At 47.0% G+C, this 22,532-nt stretch overlaps 1 protein-coding gene across 10 annotated transcripts in view; it reads right to left on the reverse strand.

Moving 5' to 3' along the window:
• Positions 1–22,532, reverse strand: part of ITPR1 (inositol 1,4,5-trisphosphate receptor type 1) — a 327,977-nt gene that overhangs the window by 66,204 nt on the left and 239,241 nt on the right. For all 10 annotated transcript variants that reach the window (XM_082728673.1, XM_082728677.1, XM_082728669.1 and 7 more), the window contains 2 exons: positions 8,401–8,581; positions 6,192–6,445 (listed from right to left, as the gene is read on the reverse strand). In XM_082728673.1, the coding sequence (XP_082584799.1) occupies positions 6,192–6,445; positions 8,401–8,581 (435 nt within the window). The remainder of the gene's footprint in view (positions 1–6,191; positions 6,446–8,400; positions 8,582–22,532) is intronic.

Below are 22,532 nucleotides of genomic sequence, written 5' to 3' on the forward strand. Positions count from 1 at the left end.
AGTAAGCCCCCAAGCTGGTCAACTGGGGACCTTGGTCTATGGCAATGGCCACCAAACAATGTAGCTTATTCTCCAAGTGCTTTTCTATGTGAGGCTGTGGAGGAGGGCTCCTCTTGGACAGAAACCTAAAACCATTTTGAGTTCTCCTTTCTCTTTTTTCCCACTCCAGCCCATGCCCCTCCCACCAGGTATTGGGTTCAGAAGCATTTGACATTTCAAAGGGCAATGTTTATGTTTGAAAGATGGTGGTGTGGTCTGGATGCTGGATGCCAACAGCCAAGCATTAGGGATATTTCATCACAAAATAAGGTGTTTATAGGCTGACTTAAGCCCACTGCCATGGCAGAAACCTTGGTTATCTTTTTTTTTGCCATTTCCATTAATTATTATAGGAAGGAGCAAGAAGGAGTAAATGTCTGTGTGCTTGTGTGCATGTGCTCAAATTTATGTTCTCCCACTAAATCTGTAATGTTAACGGGAAACATAAGAGCAGGTACTTCCTCAATAAAATCAAGCAAACCACAGTCAACCACCTCAGAAAGCAGAGTCTATTTTGATGAAGAGGAGATTTTTGTCAGAGATTCTTTTTAAAATCTCTTTTTTAAAAAGAAGGAAAAATTAACCACAAAAATTCTTTAAAGCAGTTATAAAAGTTGGATCTTTAGCATAGAAGACAGAACTATAAAAAGATAGAAGCAAAATATAAAATAAATGTGACCTTTGACATGGCAATTCCACTTGTATAAAAGAATGACCTCTATTCACAAAGAACATACTGGATGTTCACTACCAATTGCACTGTTTTCAACAGTGAAGAACTGGAAGCAACCTAAGTGTCCATCAGTGGGGGAGTAAATATAGTACACCAACATCATTCAATATTACAATTTAGAAACACTAATATGTGTCAATATGAAAAGATCTTTAGGACATACTGTTAGAAATATTAGAAACACTAATATGTGTCAATATGGAAAGATCTTTAGGGCATACTTTTAAAAGATAAGAAAACCAAAAAGGCAAATAACGGATGAGTATGTATACACTCCTCCCATCCAGATACACAGAAGAGTGACTGGAAAGTTACCAGCCAACCCATTGGTTCACTGTCCGAACCAACAATAGTTCTCTCTGGGTAGAGAGGAAGGGATGGGGAGAAGAATAAATTTTTTTAACTAACATCTTCATTTGAACTTCTATAGAGAGAGTCTGTCTATTCATGTATTCCTTGTATCATTGAAGTATTTATAAATGTACAGATTACAAGCTGGTAACAAAGTTGAATGTTGGACCATCAAACCAACCATTTTGCCCTACTCTCCTAACTTAACTTTAATTCTTTATGCTCAAGTCTTCCTAACTAGTCTAAAAATTGAACCAACACTTGGGTAGGGGAAGGAGATGGAGGAAGGATAGATGATTTGAGACCGTGTGGTCATACGATGTCTGTCATACGATGATTGTTTTTCTCAGGGGCACAGGAAGCCATGGTAATCTTCCACAGCCACTCTTTAACCCAGTTCCTCAGGGAAGATGTTAGCTATCTGGGGGCCTAGCTGAGTCCCTCATCATGTAGAGAGGGAGGGAGAATTCTTCGGGAAGCGGATAGGAGAGAGCTTGGCTGTCTAAGGGTAAAATTCAAAGCATGGCTCTCCAAGCCAGTTGCCTCTCAAACTCACGTGTGACTGCTCCCACCATGTCTCCCCGTCTGCGCTCAGTGACATCACTGCTCCCACCATGCCCCTTTCTTCCACTCAGTGACATCACTGCTCCCACCAATGATGCCGCCCCTCTGCTCAGTGACATCACTGCTCCCACCACGCCCCTCTGCCAGGAAGCAATGAACTCCTTCCTACTCTTCATTCTATTCTTCTGGGGCTTCAGGCAAACTATTCTCTCTTCCTGTCATTCTCTCCCCATCTCTACCTTGATGAACTCATCTTCCTTTAGGATGGAGTCTCAGTCACTTGCTTCAGGAAGCCCTCCTGCGCCTCCATCCTGACTCCAGGGAGATCAGAGAATGGCACACACCTCTCTCACCCCTCCTTACACTTCAGGATGTGCTTATAGAAATGTCTGTCAGCTCCATCCAGGACCATGGTGATAGCACGGGGTGCCTGGTGGCTAGCACAGTGACTGGCGCATGCCAGCTGCTTCATAAACACTGGCTAAAATAATCTGAATTAAATTGAGTGGGTGGAGGAGAGGGGACTGGTGAAGTCCTCAAGCAAGTTGTGTTTCAGCTCCCCATGAAAAATAACTGGCCGCCCTCTCTTGAAAGCCTCTCCCATAGCTCATAGTTTTTGCAGTGTTAAGCCAGAATTTTCCCTTCCCCAGCTCAGATCCATTTCTTCCGTCCTCTGCAAAAACAGAGCGATGTCACTCACTAGGAGGCTCACAGGGACTCCTACATTCAGGGAATAGATTTCACCCTAAGCACACACTACCCTGCCTTGCTTAGGCTAGAGAAATCCTGTTCTTTTTGGGGTTTTCCTTGAAAGGACAGGGACCAAGTCGAGATGGGCAAACTGAGAAATGAAGAGACTTCAAGTCTGTTCTCATACAGTAGTTCTCAGCAGTAAGAGACCCGTGCTCCTTAACCCAGCTGCAAAGCAAAGGCAGCCCCTCAGGGCAAGGATGGAAAGCATAGGCAAAATGTCTCCAGAATAGTCCTTCCCAGTAAGTTTCTTCCTACTGTGGACAAAGCTTGTTTAAGGCAGCAGTTGGCTGTTTGGCAAAGTCAAAAGCAGTGGCCTTATCTCTACTAAACATTTACCAACAGTAAAGTGAAGGTTATAAATATGACAGGAGATGCTGGGCAACTTTGAAAGGCCGATTCCTTCTGTCATTGAGCTCACTGGTACTTCTTTACACCAGCGGGGCAGTAATGTCCTCATGAGGGCTTCTCCTCCCTTTGGTACACAAGCAAACCCTGAGCCAGAGAGCCACTGTCTGCTCTGGTATGCTGCCAGAATGGTGGCACTCAGAGTAGGTGACTTCCACTCAAAATTGTCATTTTGAGAATCAGATTTCTACAAATGTCATCCTATCAGAGCAATTTTACCAACACCTCAGTGTATGACATAGTGGGAGCCTTTAAAGATGATTCTAACCTTTACCCTTGAGAACCACTGGTTCGGATCACTGGTTTTCCAACTAGGCCCTGTAGGACCCAGGCGCATCCTTGGAAAGCACCGCCTCTCAGGGCTCTGGTAGGTAAGGGAGGAAAGGAAAGTTCTTGGGCACTGTAGTTTCTCCTCTGAATAGAACAGCTTTGCTCTCATCTGCTTTACTTAGTACATTTCTGCATAAGATCTTAAACAAAGGATTCTGTGGCCAAAACCAAAAAAGCGTAAAACCACTGACTTGGATATGGTACTTTCAAAGATTAAGTTGCTAAGACTTTTTTTTTTTTTTTTTTGAAAGCTGCTAAGACTTTTAAAAAATATATTAAAATATACTCTAGACTTCCCTTTCCCCCAGTACTCTTTTCCAGAGAGCGATGTGTTGGAGAATCAAATTTTGGAAGGAGTCATTGAATGGTAATTCTGTCCATGGGGTTCTTAGGGCCTTAGTTCAAAGGAAGCACTAAGGTACAGAACTAAAACTGTGAAGACTTCTAAACAAGAACTGGCAAATTCATGCAATGAAAGCCTTACTCTCCTTCTGCCGTGGACTCTGGGTACGACAGTAAAGAAGGGAAATCAAGGGGGTACTGTGAAGGAGGCAGAACAGGTCCATGAAAGCAGACCAAGCTTGAGAGCAAGGACGTCAGCACGGCCCCTCTGCCGGTCATGGAGGGAATCTACTGGAGGCAGCCTTCTCTTAGCTAAGAACCTGGCCATTATCAGGTCCTCTGAGGAGTCTTCCTGGATAGGCACAGTGGGCTGGTGTGTGAACCCACAAAACCCCTCTGATGACACCACGACAGCCCTTGTCATGCTGCACAGCAATCTTGGGTTTCCCCAAGTGGATCCTGCCTGAGACTTGTTTCAGGGCAGGCGTGAGGTCTCTGTCACCACCAGTGCTAGGCACACAGCAGGTACTCACCCAGATGACGTACAGTCACGGTCTCAACCCATTTCCCTTTGGAGCCCAAGGTCGGTGGAGATCAGTGGCAGCAGGGGGGTGGGGGACAGTACAGGGCCCTGACCACCGAGCTCAGCCCAGAAATAGCGCCAGCAGCAGGGAGGACCCCCCATCCACGGAGATGGCACAGTTGGCTTTGCCTTCCTGCTGGTGGGACAGCCTGGCTTTCCATGGTGTCATTCACACTCCCTTGGCCAGTCTCCCTCATGACTAATGGTGTACATATGGAAGGCGAGAGGGCACAGTTGGCCGGCAGACAGAGCACTAGCCACTGAGACCACAACCCATCCCTGGCTCTTTGAATCACGAATACTTTGTTCTACCCGGCTAGGCCTGGCAGTCCCAGGCCTGTGGATCTGGGGCCGATGTGGTCTACGTCCAAAGTTGGAATATTTGAGCAACAGGCAAGGAAAGAAAAACTAAGGGCTAAGATCCCACACTCAGACGTTGGGCGGGATCAAGCAGGGAAGGTCAATGGAGGAGATGAATGAACAACAAAGTGGAAAAGAGCCCGATGGGTCTCATGCAAAAGTCTTTCATTTTTTTAAAATTTGGGCCAGATTTGGCTGATGGATGACCTTGGATATATCTGTCTTTTCAAACCTCAGGCTCTTCAGACCAATTTGATTAAAAATAAATACCAGTGCAGAAGTTGTTAATACTGCAGACTTTAGCCGGTTTTATTTCACTGTTCTGTCTTACTGTTTAACAATGTAATTTCTTACTCAACTTTTCCAGGCGTCGACTGTGTGGCAGGGTTGAAGCATGACTGATTCACAGTGGCTGCCCCGAAGGGTCTGGCCACAGGTGACGTGGGAAAGGCCATCACATCACCTGATGGATCAAGTCAGCAAGGCATATAATTTAAGACTGCACTTTTCTTTGCCACAGTTTCCTTTTCATACCATCATTATTCAAGTAACTGAACTACCACTGCCAACTTGTTTATTTTAGGAGGCAATATTCTATCTTAGTGGAGTTGTTCAGACACACTTTCTTGTTAATCCTCAATCCCTTTTAGGCAGAGAGGGGTGTTTTTCCCAAAAGCCAGCAGCAAATCCAGGTAATGGCCAACGACCTGGTGCTCCATCATCCTTCCCCTGGGCAGTGATTGGCTCTACAGAAGCTATGCCCATTCAGTAGAAAGAAAATATCTCCGGGGCACCTGGGTGGCTCAGTCGGTTAAGCCTCTGCCTTCAGCTCAGGTTGTGATTTCAGGGTCCTGGGATCGAGTCCCACATTGGGCTCTCTGCTCAGCAGGGAGCAGCTTCTCCTGCCCCCCTTGCTTGTACACATACACTCTCTCTGTCAAATAAATAAAATCTTAAAAAAAAAAAAAAAGAAAAAGAAAGGAAGGAAGGAAGGAAGGAAGAAAGAGACATCTCTGGAATCTATCCTTAGTCCTTCCATCTAGGCTTTGCAGGTGGGGAACTTTTCAAGGAAGAAAATAAACTCTATCTTAACGTGGTGGTGGACCACACGAGCTCTACCACCAGATGGCCTGGGTTCAAGTCCTAGTTCTCTACTCCCTAACTATGTCCCCTGAACCTCAGTTCCCCCAACTACAAAATGAATATAATGATATCAGCAACACTTGGCATCCACAATATTCTAAGAACCTGATAAATCTTGGCCATCGATATCATCCCGACACCAGTTAAAAAAGTAGACAAAAGATGTCTGGAATAATCAGTTCAACACATATATTTGAGCAGCTATTTGTGTAAAACCCTGGAAGGCCACGTCATTCATTCAACCAACACATATTTAAGTCGAACTTGCTACGTATCCGCTTTTCTAAGTCTAGTGTACATAATCATTCATCCGTCCTGCGTCCATCCAAGTTTTACCTGCGTCCGCGGCAGCCTACCACCTGCACGCACACACAGGCACATACCCCATTTCACTACATATGCAGGAGGCACCAAACTGGTGAGCAAGAGACTTGGCTCCTATCCTGGGGGAGATGGTGGGGAAGACAGACAAATGGGTCAGCTGCCCAGAGGTCAGAACCATCCTGGGTCCTCAGCTCAAGGACGCTGGTAGAGGCGCGGGGAGCAGAGATGTCCGAGGAGCTGCAAGCCCCAGGGGCCAGCCCTCACCTGCAGGTCCCGGTTGTGGTTCTCGCACAGGAGCTGAAGGAACCGCAGGATGGGCTGCATGATGGTGATGACCGCGCTCATCTCCAGCTCGTCCTTGGTCTTGTCTGCTGTGGCCTGGGCACCTTCCCCAGACTGGTAGTGGTCGTCGGGGTCAGCCTCCCTCCGGAAGGTGCTGAAGGCTTTCCTGGTGGCAGCAGAGGCCTCCAGGAGCTGATCGCGGACCTCTTCCGTTATTTGCGTTGAGGGCTCTTTGGCTAGAATGCAAACAGAAGACACTCAGTGTTGCTGAGTCCACAGGAGTCCTATTCACGGCACGAGAGAGAATGTTCCAAAAGGCAGGTTCTGATTTTCGCTAGAAATCTTCAAGGTCGGACAAACACTTCTCTTAGTCCTTACGAAACTGGGTCATGCCCTCCCCACTCGCTTATGGCTCTGACATTGTATCTAAGCTTGCACTGTTTTAGAGGAAAAGTCTTAGTATTGGCTCCATCAGCCTCACAAATCTGTATGGCTCTGGGCCGCAGGGTCCTCATCTGCAAAGAGGAGAGAGGATCAGTGAATTCTACCTAGAGAAGCTTCTGAGAGAGTTGACATAACAAGGATCACAACTGTTAAGTCCCTGTTACTGTGGTGACGATAAGCTGAGCGCTTTCCACTAAGTACCAAGGCACTGTGTGTTACCTCATCGACCCCTCACGGTGACCCTGGAAGGCATCAGAGTGAGGAGTGCGGTGCCCTGCAGCCAGTCTACCTGTGTTCAAAACCTACTCACTGCATAGCCTTAACAAGGACAAGTCAGTCTCCGCTCCTCAGTTTCCTCATCTGTAAAATGGGGGTAACAATTCTATCTCTTGTACAGGGTTAATTTCAGTTCCAAATCAAGTAAAGGATGAATAGTGCCTGGTTCATAGAAAGTACTTAGTAAATGTTAGCTTTTCTCCCTTTCTTTATTCCCTTTCTAGATCAGTGATTATAAAACTAGAGCTGACTTTGTATTTACCACCACCATGGGGACAATCAGCACACTCTGAGGACACTTCTAGTCTGTTGCAGGACACTTCTAGTCTACTGGTATCTATTGGGTAGAGGCCATACATGCTGTCAAACACCCCACAGCACACAGATTAGCCCCTCCAGTGACTCATCCTCCAGAGGCCAAATGTACTGTGGCTGAGAAACCCAGTTCTCAACTTAAAACAAGAGGCCCATCGTGGCTCGTTAGCCTGTTCACAGCCATTTGACTTGAACACTGATGTATCTACCTACTTCCAAGTATGACTTCTCTGAGTAAGAGCATGAATGAACAACTTTAGAAAGTTTCAAATAATTTAGAAAATATGGGGGAATTAGGTGACAAGTGATACATACCCAGTTTTGAAGTGTTTGTTTTTTTTAAAGATTTACTTATTTTAAATTATTTTTTTAAATTAACATATAATGTATTATTTGTTTCAGGGGTACAGGTCTGTGAATCACCATCTTACACAATTCATAGCGCTCACCATAGCATATACCCTCCCCAATGTCCATCACGCAACCACCCCATCCCCACCCCCCGACTCCAGCAACCGTCAGTTTGTTTCCTGAGATTAGGAGTCTCTTGTGTTATGTCTCCCTCTCTGGTTTCACCTGGTTTCATTTTCCCTTCCCTTTCCCTACGATCCTCTGCCTTGTTTCTCAAATTTCTCATATCAGTGAGATCATGTGATAATTGTCTTTCTCTGATTGACTTAGCTCCCTTAGCATAATACCCTCTAGTTCCATTCATGGCATTGCAAATAGCAAGATTTTGATACAGTGGAATATTATGCAGCCATTATTTATTTTAAAGAGGGAGAGAGAAAGAGAGCATGTGCATCAGAGAGCAAGAGGGAGAGGAGAGAGAGAATCTTAAGCAGACTCCCCACGGATACTCAGGTGCTCCTAAGTTTGTGTCTTAACTTTGCCTACCATCGAATAGAAAATTATAGTAAAAGATTACAAATGGATTTCCTGCCAATAAAACCTTGAGCTTGACCAAGAAGAAGGTACATACAGCTTTTTACACAAGAAGAACGGCCAAACCACAGTTTGAGCAGTTCAGCTCTGCTTACTTGAGAAGAATTACATTGTAACCAGACTGGTCTGCTTCTCCTGAAAGCCTCAGGAAGAATAGTTTGGAGTCTGTAGGTCCAGCTGGTAGAAGGGCTGCACGCAGGGGAACACTTACCTTTTTTCCGGGATGGGGCGTCCCTGTCTACCTCATCATCTTTCTTTTTATTCCCCAAGTCACTGGTGTTCACGGTCACTGTTGCTTTGATTTCCTGCTGGGCCACCTTCATTCGGTCATAGAAGACTTTGAAGAATCTTTCTGACTTCTTGTCTTCTGTTAACCGGCAGAAAAAGGAGTGCTGCCGAGGAAAACCCACAGATTTTTCAACACTGTGACAGACCAGTGATCTAATCCCACTCAAGACACCAAAACCTCACAGAGATCCAAGCCAGCTGCAAAACGTCACAAATGGTCTAGGTTTGGACCAAAGTTGGTTCCATGCACTATCATTCTCCAGATTGCACGCCCTGAGATTTTCTACACGGAGACTTTAAAGCAGCCCGCCACAGGATATCTCTGATGGACAGTTACACAGGTTTGAGACACATTCTAAGGGTGGTGGTGGTAGGGAGAATCCAGCCTACTAAGAACAAGCACCTGCACACACCCTAAACAACTTCTTTAACAATGGAAACAAGATATTTCTGGTGATTACTGCAGGTTCTGTCATGTGTTGAAGGACTTCTGTGAGTCCCTCCACTGTGCATGGCCCTGTGAATACCTACAGACCAGTAAGACGTGCTGCCCACCCCTACACAGCTCCATACCAGGTCAGGGTGACAAGTTCGTAAGTAAAACAAAAATGTGTCAGTAATAAGTGCTCCAGAAGCTACACGGTTACATCCTAGAAGCACAGAGCTGGCAAGGATGCCAGTGGCCACAGTGATCCCAAAATCTTTGTGGAAAAGGTGATTTTCAAACCAGGTCTTGAAGGACAGGTAGAGAGTGGTTAGATGGAGAAGCTCCACGTTAACAGGTAGCTTGTCTCTTGGATGCACATTTGTTTTTGGGCCCACTGCAAGCAATAGTATACAATGTTGATGTAAAAACACAATATGGTGTCTCAACTTCATTTATGAGTATTCTCTTTTCACCCCTTTGCAAACACCACGCTGTTGTGAATTATTTACATAAAAATACAATACGGTCATTTCCAGAGGAATAAAACAAAGCTCCAAACAATATATTTGCTTCTCCCGGTTGGATCTTTCTGCCAATTTCAAATCCTCCCCCTTTTGGAAAGATGGCATTTCCCTACTGAAGGTAGCCTTAAGGCTTGCAATCCTAGAATAAAGTAAAACCTTAACAGTCATTGTAGCCCCATAACTCCTCGATCTCTCACCCTGCCCTACCCCCGCAACACCTGCTGCCAGATCCAGCAGGCCCGGGGAAAGCCACTGTGCTTCCATCTGCCAGAAGGCAAGTGCGGCCCCTGACCCTTCTCCTAGCCACTAGCCCCTGTGCTGCCTCGACAAATGTCGGTTTCATTTGCCGACAAAGCACTTCTTCATTTTGCTCTTTCCTTTCTCTCTCACTCTTCTTCCTTACTCCTGGTTGCTTTCAATATATAGCAAAGATCCATCCTTCCTACTTGTGCTCCCTGGTTCTATCTTTTCTCCTTCACTGGCTCCCGGTGGCAGTACAAGTCACTGCCGACCTCCTGCTTGGCCTTATTCTGTGTGTCATGAGTCCTCCCAGACTCCCACGCTCTTCGAACCAAGCTCAAGTCTTTTGTGTCCTCCATTGCACTTTACTACCTTTTATCTTCTTTTAGGTTTCTTACTATTTCATCTATCCATCCATCATCCCATCCACTTACCCATTCATCCAGGCACCTACGCATCTCCCTCTTTATCCACGCATCCAGCATTTACTGTGCGCCTGTCATGTTCTAGGTTCTAGGCCCATCATAGGAGTCGCAATGGTGAGCAGAAAAAGGCCTGGCCCCTGCCCCTGATAAAACTGGTAGGCTAGTAAGGAAAAGACCCAGTAATTCAATAATCACCCTAAGGACGTTTTACTAAAAATAGCCATTTATCCTTATGAAACTGACCCAAGAGAATGCCGGCAGAGCGCTATATCAGACACTCAGGGCCACTGCCTTGTTTTTCCTTGCTTTTCCTGGCTCTTCCCATAGCTAGAATCCCCTCATCCCCACTAACATCACCTCCTTAGCGAGGCCATCTCTGACCATCCTACCTGAGGCAGCAAACCAGTCAACTGCTTATTCTCCCCTGCCCTGTCTTATTCTCCTCGTAGCAAGTGGTCTCTGTTTATTTGTTGTTTACCTACATGCAGAGTGCAAGCTCCAAGAGGCCAGGTGCCTCACCTGTATGCTTTACAGCTCTCTCCAGAGCACCCACAGGAGCCCCAACACCTAGAAGAAGTTTCCTAATCATTTGAGGAAAGAATGAACACAACCCAATACTTCATGGCTCCTTCTAACCATCAGATCCTGCTTATATTCAGTGGCTGTTCCAGAAGTAAACCCCCAACACAGATTAATTCTGGAAAACTGCTCAAATATGAAAAAGCAAGTTCTAACTGTTCACTTCTTTGAGAGCTGACGCCGTCTACAAACAAAAGGAGAGACGTGGGGACTCAGAACTCAACCTATAACCACCTAATTATGATGACTACATTTTTTACCAAGATAAGCCATACAATATTTAACCCACACGGGGTCATGGGGAGACTGCACCAGAAGGGGGCCCCTCGGGGCAATTAACTTCAGTTGCTACCCCATTAGTCTTCTTGTCGCAGGGAGGCAACTTAAAAAGCATCCTTTAGACAATCTGGTCACTCAAAAAAAAAAAAGGCACTTTAAGTAGGTAAGCAAATAAATAAATAACTAAAGCCTGCCATCTGTCATTGGTAACAACGCAACACGATGGCGAGCGATCACCAGCTACAAACCGCACTGCTTAACGTCTAGCTGGTTAACCCAACAGATGTCAACTGATAGGGCCAGGGGAAGGGAACCTCTTATGAAACGGGAGAAGGGCAAGTGACTGAGGATTACACACTTCTATATATGTTTTGCAACAGCCAGTATATTTATTTTGCATTATTTATATCAGTCCTTAGTCCCCCAAGGATCTGAAGCCGCTTTATAAACAGAATGTGGTCAACAAATTAAGAAAGTAGACACTAGGTACAGAGACACGAGTAAGCACCAAGAACCAGGACTAAACAAGGCCGGAGGCTGGAAGGTGGAAGAGATGATTCAGGGCAGTCCTGAGTCCCTGAAGTAACCAGCCATTCTGCTGAAATGGAAGGCATAATCCAGGGGTTATTAGTAAGTATCAAAAGGAAAAATATTGCCAGTGCCTCGAAGGAAGGAAAACATTCCTGAATGAAGGGGTTAGAAGGCAGGCTTTCCAGTCAGAACCCCCTGGGTCCCTCACTCACTAGCTCTGTCATTTGAGGCAAGTTACTCAGTCTCTCTGAACCCACTTGGAAGGGTTGCCACGGTGCCCACAAAGCACTTAGCACACGGCCCACTGAGCATCGTGTGTGTGTGTGTGTCTGTGTGTGTCTGTGTGTAGCCATCACATTAGTATAATGTGAAAACCTCACAGTGAAGGCATCCCCCTAAGAGGTGAGGGCTGGGTAGTGAAGTGTGAGAATTCTGTCTCTGGAGACAGAGACACCAGGGTTTCAGCTCTGCTACTCATGAGCTGATATCACCTTAGAAAGTGATGATATCTCTGAAACCCAAATTTTCTCATCAGAAAAATGGCCATGGTAACAGTACCAGATGGTGGTTATGAAGATCCAATGAGAAAATCACAGTAATAGGCACAATGACTGATATTTCCTGACTGCTTATAAGGTGCCAGGGACCCAGAGTAAAGCTTCATGTGTGTTTTCTGACACAGAAGTTCTCTAGGGGTAGTTATTACTTGTATCTGGGAGTACAGGGTACCCTAAAATATAATGGACATCAAGTATTTAGCACACCCCTGAGATGCCCACACGGTGACAAATGTAACCTCACCGAGACACTGAGAGTCAAGAGCTGTCGCCTCAGGTCTCCTGCCTGAGAATCTAATTAAAGATACTTTGGAGGGAAGAAGCTTGGTCTCCAGAAGGGAAGCAGTGCTATCTTGTGTAAGAGGAGAAGTGAAAAGTGACAGCAGTGCAGAAGAGCTAAGATACCTCTCCCACAGGGGCATGATGTGCCAAAGGGGTAAATGGTGGGCTGAGGAACGGGGCCCTCAGTTAGGGGCTCCTGGAGGCAGTCACTGCCCTTCTCCGGTGCGCAGCACAGTCTGGACTCGGCCAGACCAGGGCCCTGCACACAGTTCAAAACCCTGTTTGTTAAACCTCTTTCTGTGGTATTATATTTGGAGGACTTGGGAGGGGAGAGGGGACACCCTCCCCAGGACTCTTTCCCCAGATGCAGGTGGGACCTCAGACCAGAGCAGGTGGGTACTTTTCCTCCCAGACCTCAGGCTCTTGAAGCAGGGCCTTTTCTTTTTTTCTTTTTGCTTTGCTTACTTATGCTTTTAAATTTAAATTCAACCAACATATATTATTAGTTTCAGAGGTAGAGGTCAGTGATTCACCAGTGTTATAGAACACTCAGTGTTCCTTACATTGCGTGCCCCCCTTAATGTCCATCATCCAATCACCCCATCCTTTCATCCCCCAGTTACCCCCTCCCCTCACCCCCTCCCCTCCAGCAAGCTTCAGTTTTCCTGCAATTAAAAGTCTCTTGTGATTTGTCTCCCTCTCTGATTTCATCTTATTTTATTTTTCCCTCTCTTCCCCTATGATCCTGTTTTGCTTCTTAAATTCCACATATGAGTGAGATTGTATAATTGTCTTTCTCTGATTGAGCTATTTCGCTTAGCATTTTATCTTCTAGTTCCACCTGCATTGTTGCAAATCGCAAAATTTCATTTTTTTGGATGGCCGAGTAGTATTCTATTGTGTGTGTGTATATATATATATATACTACATTTTCTTTATCCATTCATCTGTCAATGGACATGTGGGCTCCTTCCATAGCTTGGTTGTCATGAACACTGCGCTATTGACATTGGGGTGCAGGTGGCCCTTTGGATCATTACATTTGTATCTTTGGGCTAAATACCCAGTAGTCCAATTGCTGGGTCACAGGGTAGCTCTACATTCAATTTTTTGAGGACCCTGCACGCTGTCTTGCAGAGTGACCGCACCAGCCTGCATTCCCACCAACGGTGCTGGAGGGTTTCCCTTTCATCGCATCCTCACCAACATCCGTCATTTCTGAAGCAGGGCCTTTTTTCTACAAGCTCCTTGTCTACTTTCCTCCCTGAACTTATGAATCACCCTTTTCTCCAACTAAGGGTCAGTAGTGTCAGGTAGAGACGGTTTTGCTCTTCCAAAAGTTTCACAGCACCCCCACCTAGCAAGTGTGAGGTAACCACTCAAAATTCACCTGGCCTAGAGTCGGTCATGTTACATGGTGGTAAGAGAAGTCAGAACAGTGGATGCTCCTGGGGCGTGTGAGTGGGGAGACTGAAGGGAAACAAGAGAACTTTCTGGACTGAAGGAAAACCCTGATGAGGCTGGTGGTAAACAGAGGCTGCCTTAGGGAGAACTACAACACTAAGAATAAAACGTGGAACCTGTGAATGTGTTACCTTCCACGGTGAAGGGAGACAAAGCTGTTGACCTTAAAAGAGGGAGATTATCTTATGCAGGGAAGGCAATATGATCAAAGGATCCTAAGCGTGGAAGAGGGAGACGGAAGAGGAACTCAGAGTGAGGCCGTCTGAGGACTCCATGCGCCACCGCCGGCCGGGACCATGGAGGAAGGGGCCTTGACCCAAGAAACACAGGCAGCCTCTACTGGAAGAGAAAAGGAAATGGATTCCCCCTGGAGACTCCAGAAGGGAACGCAGCCCTGACAACACCTGGATTTCATCCTAGTTAAGACTCCTGTCAAACTTGGGAGGTAAAAATTCTGGTTGTTTTCAGTTGTTTAGTTTGTAGTAACTGGTTACAGCGGCCATAGAAAACGAACACAGGTAGGTGTTATTTGTCAAATCTGTTCAAACTGTACACTTAAAATCTGTGCATATTACAGTATGTGAATTATGCAACAATGAAAAGGGAGCAAGGAAAAGAAGATCGGTTTCGTTCCCAGAAAGCTAGAAAACCACGTAAAGCTGTCCAGAGAAGGAGCTATCCTCTGAGGCCGTCTCCGCCAGCAGAGGGGTCTGTGCTGCTGCCTGCACAGCTGACCTTTCTTCGCCCTCCACGCATCTCCAAAACACAGGCAGTTTCAAAGCCCCTTCCACATGAGCCATCCTGTCAGCATCTTACGAGACTGCCAAGACAGAAATCATCATGCATCAATCTGCCCCGTTGTAGAGGAGAGAGTTGGGCTGGGAGAGGTCCGGTGCTTCTTGCTTTCCCTACCCCCAGCCCTTGCTACCATCCTGCCTTTTTGAGAACACATGGAGGACCAGCCCCAGGGGTGGCACTTTTGGGGGCAAGATAGACAGTACCAACCCCTACATCACAGACAACAGGTCTACCTGGCATGGCTTTAAGGAAGGGGCGGGAGCAGGTGAGCAAGGGAGCATGCGCCGTGGCCGTCTCCCTGGCAGCTCTGGAGGACCATGATGGATGGGGACCCAGGCGTGGCCCTCGTAAGCCAAGATGAAAAATGAGAAAATACCGCAAAAAAAAGAAAACATTCGTCACAAAATGTGAAAGCAGGAAGAACTCTATTCCAGCAGTTTCCAATACGGTTTCCAGCAGAGAAACTCATGCTTCCTCCCTCCCCAAACACCACCTTAGGGAAAGACCCCATGTTTAAGAGAGATACAGGCAGAACTGTTTAGCTGGAAAGAGAGTGGGAGGGACCCTCTCTCAGCCCCTGGAACTCCTCGGAGCTGCACGGCTACAAAGAATATCGTTTGGAAACTACCCCTTTAGTCTGGCCCTCCACATTTTACAAAGAAGGAAACTGAGGCCTAAGGGGCGGAAGAGACTTGCCAAGGCCACAGAGGATCTTTGTCTCCAACTGCGCAAACCAATCAACTTCTGACCATGCTGGGTTGTGGCTGGGTGACGCGATGGTCCGAGGGCATCTTCTTGCCCTTGGTAACTGTCACGTGGACAGTTTGCCCTCCTTGGGCTGCTTAAGCTGTAAAGAGACTCAGGGACTGAAGTCTTAGTTTAAGATAAAAATGAAAGCATCCTTTAGGATCACTTGAAAATACTAAGGTATTGCTTCGTTCACCTGGCGGCTGCCCACTATGGCCGCTCGAGTCCTTGCAAAGAAGCGGAGCACGATTGATGACAAGCCCACCTGGCTTCTGAAATAAGAGGTACCCCGAAGTTCGGGACTAGCAGACAGCAGCAGCTCTCCTAGTGACAGGCAGGCCCTGTGTGGGAGGGGGTGGGCCAACACTCCTTTCTTTAGGGTCAAGAGGTCACAGCGTCAATTATACTGCAGGCAAGGGGTCCTGGGAGAAGAATGGGAGACAGAAACCAGAAACTTGCTCCAGGCACTGCACACCCACACCAGGGAAGGTGAGCCCATAAGCACCTTCTTGAAAAGCCACCTTCCCTAGAGTTCACAGACTTAGGGGGCAAAGATAGACTTTGTACCCCAGAACCAGCCAACCTACACCTACAGGAACACAAGGCCTTTCTGGAGGGAGAAGCCCTTCATGGGCATCTTCACTTAAGAATGGGGGTGGGGGGCAGGCAGCAGAAGTGGACACGACCCAGGACGGAGCATGACAGGTGCAGGGGTGGTCTGGGGGCAGCGGTCCACAGTGCCACTAGGACAGCTTGGAGGCTTGGATCCTGCCCCACAGGACAGTATTTCCACGCGGAGCATGGCCCACCTTCTAGAAGACTTTGTGCTGGACCTGGATAGAATCCAGAGAATGAGCTTTTCCATTTCACTGCCTAGTACTACATGACCCAACCACCACAGCCCATGACATTCACTCTGGTCACTTATCTGCTGCAAAATGAATTAAGTCCTCAGACTGAGTCCAAGAATTTGAAAAATGTGACTGCCAAACAGTGCTCAATGCTTGAATTTCCAGTGGCTGATAGAAATTCCTCCCTAGAGTCTGATTTTTCTCTTTTCGCTCTGCCTCTGAAACACAAGGACATCACACATGGCCTTGGGGGGGTCTCGAGGACTTGGGGAGACATCCCCAACCAGACCTTCCCAGCGTGAAGAGACTCTCTGCAGGTGTCAGAGGGACAGCGATGGCTACCGAGGCTGCCCAAGGCTACCTGGGGAGTTCTTCTCCTGTGCCTGTGGTTAACTGAGCAGTCACCATTTCCTGGGGACCCCCACTTCCATAAACTGTGTTACAGTGAATGTTCACTGAACATTGCCTATTTTCCAGGTACTGCCTAAATGCTTTACCTATATTATCTCATTTAATTTAATCCTTGTAATGACCCCATGAGGTGTGTACTATTATTAACCCCGCCTTACAGATAAGGAAACTAAGGCTCGAGGAGGTTAAATAACTTGCCCAGTCCCACAGCCAGGAAATGGTGGCGGTGCCCCAGGACTCAGGCCCCACTTGTCTGCTGTCAGCCCATGCTCGCGATCTCTCTGCTTTGCTAAACACCTCTCATCTGAGCAAAGTTTGCCAACCTCTAAATACCTCCTGGCTTTTTATAATCCACACCCCCCTCCCCACCACACCCAGTCTCTCAGCTGCACAAACACAGACTCTTCTCACAGGAAAGAATAGCTCTGGTAAGTGCTCATGTGAGGCCCGATGCACTTGTTCAGATGGGCTCCCGAACGAGACCCTTCTACCAGCTGGAGACCGCCCAGGGCTGGGGGTTACATGTTAACAAGACCACTGTCACACAATGACAGTTTTAGGTCGGGAGTCCTTGTCTTAGAAACCAAGGACAATAATCCAAACCCAGGACCGTGGACCATGAACTGGCGATAAACCACACGTGGTTAGGCACAGCTGCTCGGAGAACCGGACATCTGGAAACCTCAGTTTCAGCCTTCGCTTCTCACTAAGCAGCCACGTGATCTTGGGCAATTTACTTAACAGCATTTATGCCCCCGGTTCCTTATCTGAAAAACGAGACTCTTACCACCTGCCTTGCCTGCATCACATGGAAGCTGGGGGCCCATCAAGGTTACAGTTATGAAACATTACGTGTGAAAAACATTTTCATTACTCTGGGAACCTATTGAAATGTATGGTGCTGCCATTATCTATCCATTCCCCCTTTTAAGGGAAAGGTATCAGAATGTAGGATATGTGGCTCAACCTGAGTGCTAGGTGTTCCATGATGACCAAAGTCTGGTGTCCACAAAACACCCAACGATAAACAATTCTAGCTGATACTGGCAGGTCAAGACAGTAAATGAATAGCAGTTCTCATAACTGTCACAATAAAGAAAGCTTAAAAAAAAAATCCAGCTGGAATTTCACTAGAGAAGCCACTCAGATTGCTTAAACATAAAAATAAACAATTTTGCTTCTGGTTCTCAAAGTTTAACATAAGGCAGAATACAAGCTTGCGGTCAGACCCTCCTCGTAGATAGTCCTAAGACATTCAACATGAGCTATTTTTCCGTTATCGTTTCTTTTTTTCCCCCACCATTCTTTAGAAGTATGATGCAATGGAAGAGTCTAAGAATTAATAAATTGGGCATTAAGAATCGAACACTCCTCTGGTATAAATTATCACTCTAAGAAGGACTTTTTTTTTTTTGGCAAGGTTTGATGGGTTTCAACCAGTAGACATCTGGAACTTTCAGCTCACCAAGCTCTGTAAAGCTATCTCTAGCTTTGGTGAGTTTAGAGATAAAATAAACTTCAAAGTAGAAAAGAAAGAAGGGACAAAGCAAACCAAGTCTATGTTGGAAAGATACCCACATTTCAAGTTCATTCTTCTCAAAGAAAGTTCTCTTGGCACCTGGGTGGCTCAGTGGGTTAAGCCTCTGCCTTCTGCTCAGGTCATAGTCCCAGGGTCCTGGGATTGAGTTCCACATCGGGCTCTCCACTCAGCGGGGGGCCTGCTTCCCCCCCCTCTCTCTGCCTGCCTCTCTGCCTACATGTAATCTCTGTCAAATAAATTAATAAAATCTTAAAAAAAAAAAAAAGTTCTCCCTGGTCTACACCATATAGCTCCCTCCTGAGGACTTAGACAAATGCCCTTTCAACGACTCTGCCATGTCAGAGCTGATGGAGGCCACCTTCTGGGTCACTGCTGCCTTCTAACGCCTGAGAGAAGAGGTGGAGGACGTGGAGATCCTCACTCAAATTATTCTGCTCACTGAGCTCCAAGTAAGGGCCTGAGTTTCAAGGTCAAGGCCAAAGCAGTGGCTTGTCATGACTTTTCCCAGGGTGAATTAATTTGAATATTAGCAAGCAGTAAGGTCCAACCTGTTCTATAAGAACCATTTTTTCTCCTAGGATGGAAAGCTTACCTCTCCTTTTTCATCTCCCAGCACCTACAGGAATCAGCAGCTGTGGACAAAAAGTCTGCCCTATTTGGTAAGCAGGCTGGTTTCTCCTCAGTGTGGATCAAAACACTAACACTTTTTCACATATTCATCAACAACAACCAACAATCTGTACTTCCTAAGAAAAAAAAATTTAAGGTGTTATCTTACAAAGTCCCTGTATGTGTAGGTAAACTATAAGCAAACATCTCTAGGAATATTTAACAGTAAAATCAAACAGATTTCAGAAAGGCAGGTCAGGGATCCTTCTGGAGGAAACAGGAACAAGACAATAAGAAGACTCCAAATTTTCTCTGGGTTCAATGCCCAAACCGCCATATGGATGCCAAAAGTCAGCATCTTTTGTTGGTGTGGACTGGCAGCTGTCTCTTTCAGCTGAAGATGGAAGGAAAAAACAGAAAGCCTTCAGAGAAAAGCAAAGATGACCAGTGGAATGTGAAGTTGTTTTGGCCTCCAACATTGCCTGATGTCACAGGGGACTATGGGAGGGACATCCTTGGGACTCTTCCTCACATGTAAGAAGGCACTGTGGCTGCTCTTCATATCAGCAGGAGGCTTAGGCAAAGGAAAGGTAGTACAGAGCAAAGGAGACTTGGATTGGACCCCAGAAAGGCCTTTTGTTAAAGCACTCAGGGAGGTGTTAGAAGCTCCGTCTATGGACATCGATTCAGCTACGGAAGAGGATGCAGAACAGCCTCCAGTACGTGTCTGGGGCTGCAGGAGGTGCACGCTAGCCTCTGACGGTGCCCTCCAGAGCTCATTCTATGACTCAATGAAAAGTAACTTCTGGCGGTTAGGGTGAAACTCTCAGGTCCCATGTCGCCTGCCCACAGACTTGCCATGGGGGACACAGAAGGCAAGCTCTGACCTGCCTAAGGGCTGCAAAGAGGTGTGTGGAAAACTCTATCACCAAAAATCCCAGCCATGCATCCACACGAGACAGCACGGGGGCTGAGGTAAAGCGGTCTCCCTTTCCTCACCTGTAATGGAGGAGAGTGGAGGGTAAGTGCCTCCAGAGAGGCCTGTGGGATGCCGTAGAGGAGGTAACATGGGGAAGCCCAGCAGCGGCCTGGCACCTGGTAGGTATTTTATACCAGCCACCTTCTCCTCCCTGCTCTCAGCAAACCTATGACAAATCCACTCGACCATAAAATCCAAAGAACAATAAATATACTCTGGCCTGCTGGGGGCAAGGACACTGCCTGGCAAAGAGCATACCATCAACCCAAGCGAGTGCCTTCCTGATGGAGGTCCCACAGTCACCCTCAGTCCTCTGCTCAATTCCACCAACTCTCAGGGGACAGCCCCTCAGGGACCCCAAAGGCAAAGCTCCAGGAATTGCATCTCCCAACCTCCCAGGCCCATTTCACCAGGTCCTGGCCCATCAGGGAGCTTCCCTGTAGCCACCAAGAACATCCTTGGGATGGGGCAGTAGAACGTACAGATGGCCAAACGGACGGAGACGGCGGGATGAAATTGCACAGCTCTCATCAGCCTAAGTGCTGCTTAATATATTATGGCTCTGGCATCAGTCCCGTGGATGCCAGCAGGAGATGGCCTGAGCCAACTTGGTGCCCTTTAGAAGCACTGACTAGGGGTTGGCAGTCAGGTCACCTGATGACAAGCGTATTACTGGGGTCCAGCCACCATTTCATTCCTGCTCCCCCCACTGCTATGCTTCTGCCACCTTGGCCTCTCTCAGCTCTGGCAAGAGGCCCAGCCCACGCCAGCCTGTCTGTCTGAACACTCCTGCCCCTGCTCTCCGCATGGCCGCTCTCTTCTCCTCGGTTAGGTTTGGGCTTACATGGCACCTCCTTAGAGAAGCCTTCCTGACCATCCTAAGTGGGTTCTCCTAAACCCTCTGTGCCCCGGTTGTTTCCTTCCTCATCCTTCTCCCAGGGTGCTATTTAACTCGTATACTAGTCACCTCTCCCACAGGACTGCGAGCTCCTAGAGGGCAGGGCCCAGACTGATCTTATCCCGGACTCTGTCTCAGCCAATTCATATAATGGCCGCCGGCACCCACCCGGTGCTCAACGCGTGTCTGCTATGTTGGTGAATACACAGTAATCCTGAGGGAGGCTTAGTTCCAAGAACCCTAAGCTGAATCAAGATGTGCAGCACGGCAGATAAAGTTTAACTCAATAACCCAAAGATCCCCATCTGTGGAGGCCCCACGTGCTGCCAAATGGGGACCGTGAAACACGCCAAGGACCAGGTGAAGGTGGCTGAGGTGGCCTTCTTGCCTCTCTGAGGCTTATCAGGTTCGCACACATGCCTCCGGGATGGGCTCGGGCTGGCTGGAGATCCGTAATCCATCTAGTTAACTGTTAACCACTCTGGCCTCACTGACACCTGCATTATTAACTATGGGGCACCGAGGACAATGATTTGTGAGCCTCACGTCTCAGAACCTGGCTCGCTCCTGGACATGCGAACTACCCGGGCTCTGGGCTGAACAGTTTGTGGGCTTATGTTGCAAGGAGGCTAATAAAAACACATTTCTCAAACACCGTATGGTGAGGGCAACTGAAATACAGCCTCCTCAAATGCAATATATATATATATATTTTTTAAGTCCGAATGCAAAGGGACTTGCAAAGTGGCTTGAAGACGTTAGACGGTTTCTAGGACTAGCCCGGTCAGTGTCTGGGCCATGTCAATGGGTAGTTTATAGCCCAGCCATGGCAAAGGATAGAAATAGCAGGAGAGCCTCTGCCAGTCTCAAACAGGGAACCCTTAGGAAATTTAAGTTGATATAGACTTCCCAGTGAAAAGAAGGGTCGTGGCAGACGTCTCAAAGCCCACTGTGAATGTCAGTTAGGTCATGGGGCCCAGGCTCCACGCTCGTGGACGAGGTATCTTTCCTATCCCCACATCAGGATTCAAAAAGCTGGCAGTTTCTAATGAGAAAATATTTTCAACGATGAAGTTAACTCTGCTGGAAGAACTCCAAAGGGAAAGTCCCTCCAGTTACTCGGAGGGGGAAAAAAAATTACCTTCTTGGTCTGGAATCTGGGGATATTTTATGCAGATGTCTCTAACAGAAGTTAATAAGGGGAAGTCAGCTTGCCTTTGATTATTCAAACAGGCTACTGCTATTAAGAGTTGCACAACTCTTGGGCAAGGCAGGGGTGGGTTTTAGCTTCTTTTTTTTTTAAAGCCTGTCCTCCTGGGAACTGGTTTTTCTTTTCTAAGAACATTTCACGAAAACTTCCCTACTCACATCTTCTCGATACCTCTGCTCTGGTGGGAGTGTCGATGGTAATGCAGGCCCATCTCAGAAGGCTCTGTGGTGGGCACTCCTGGGGGCTGCCACAGGGAACTTCTCCGAATGGCAGTTCCACTTCCCTGCTGAGAACTGGGTAGAGGAGCCACAACAGCCCTCACCATATTTTTCTTTTTTCTTTCTTTTTTTTTTTTGGTGCAGGCTGAATAATTTCAACCTACAACCTGCAGGTACCAGAAATTGCCCAAGCTCTAGGAATTATCACTGTAGGACAAACACATTCTCTTGCTTTCCTGTGGTTCTATTTTATAATGTGCTAGGTGAGACAGGAGACATCCGCTCAGGGCAAGAGCACACAGGAGGATGTAGGGAAATACAAACAGCCCTTCTTCTTTGGGGCAGAGCAACATTCCTACGACTAAGAGTGGAAACCACCCCGTTTAGGGGCAATCCAACAGGGAAGAGTAAGCTTCTATTGGGTGAGATTAAAGGCTTCTGGGATTGGTCCCTATAATGGAGGGGCTGGGTAATTAAAAAAAAAAA

Source organism: Mustela nivalis, assembly GCF_964662115.1.
Source record: "Mustela nivalis genome assembly, chromosome: 1".
NCBI classification, from domain to species: domain Eukaryota; kingdom Metazoa; phylum Chordata; class Mammalia; order Carnivora; family Mustelidae; genus Mustela; species Mustela nivalis.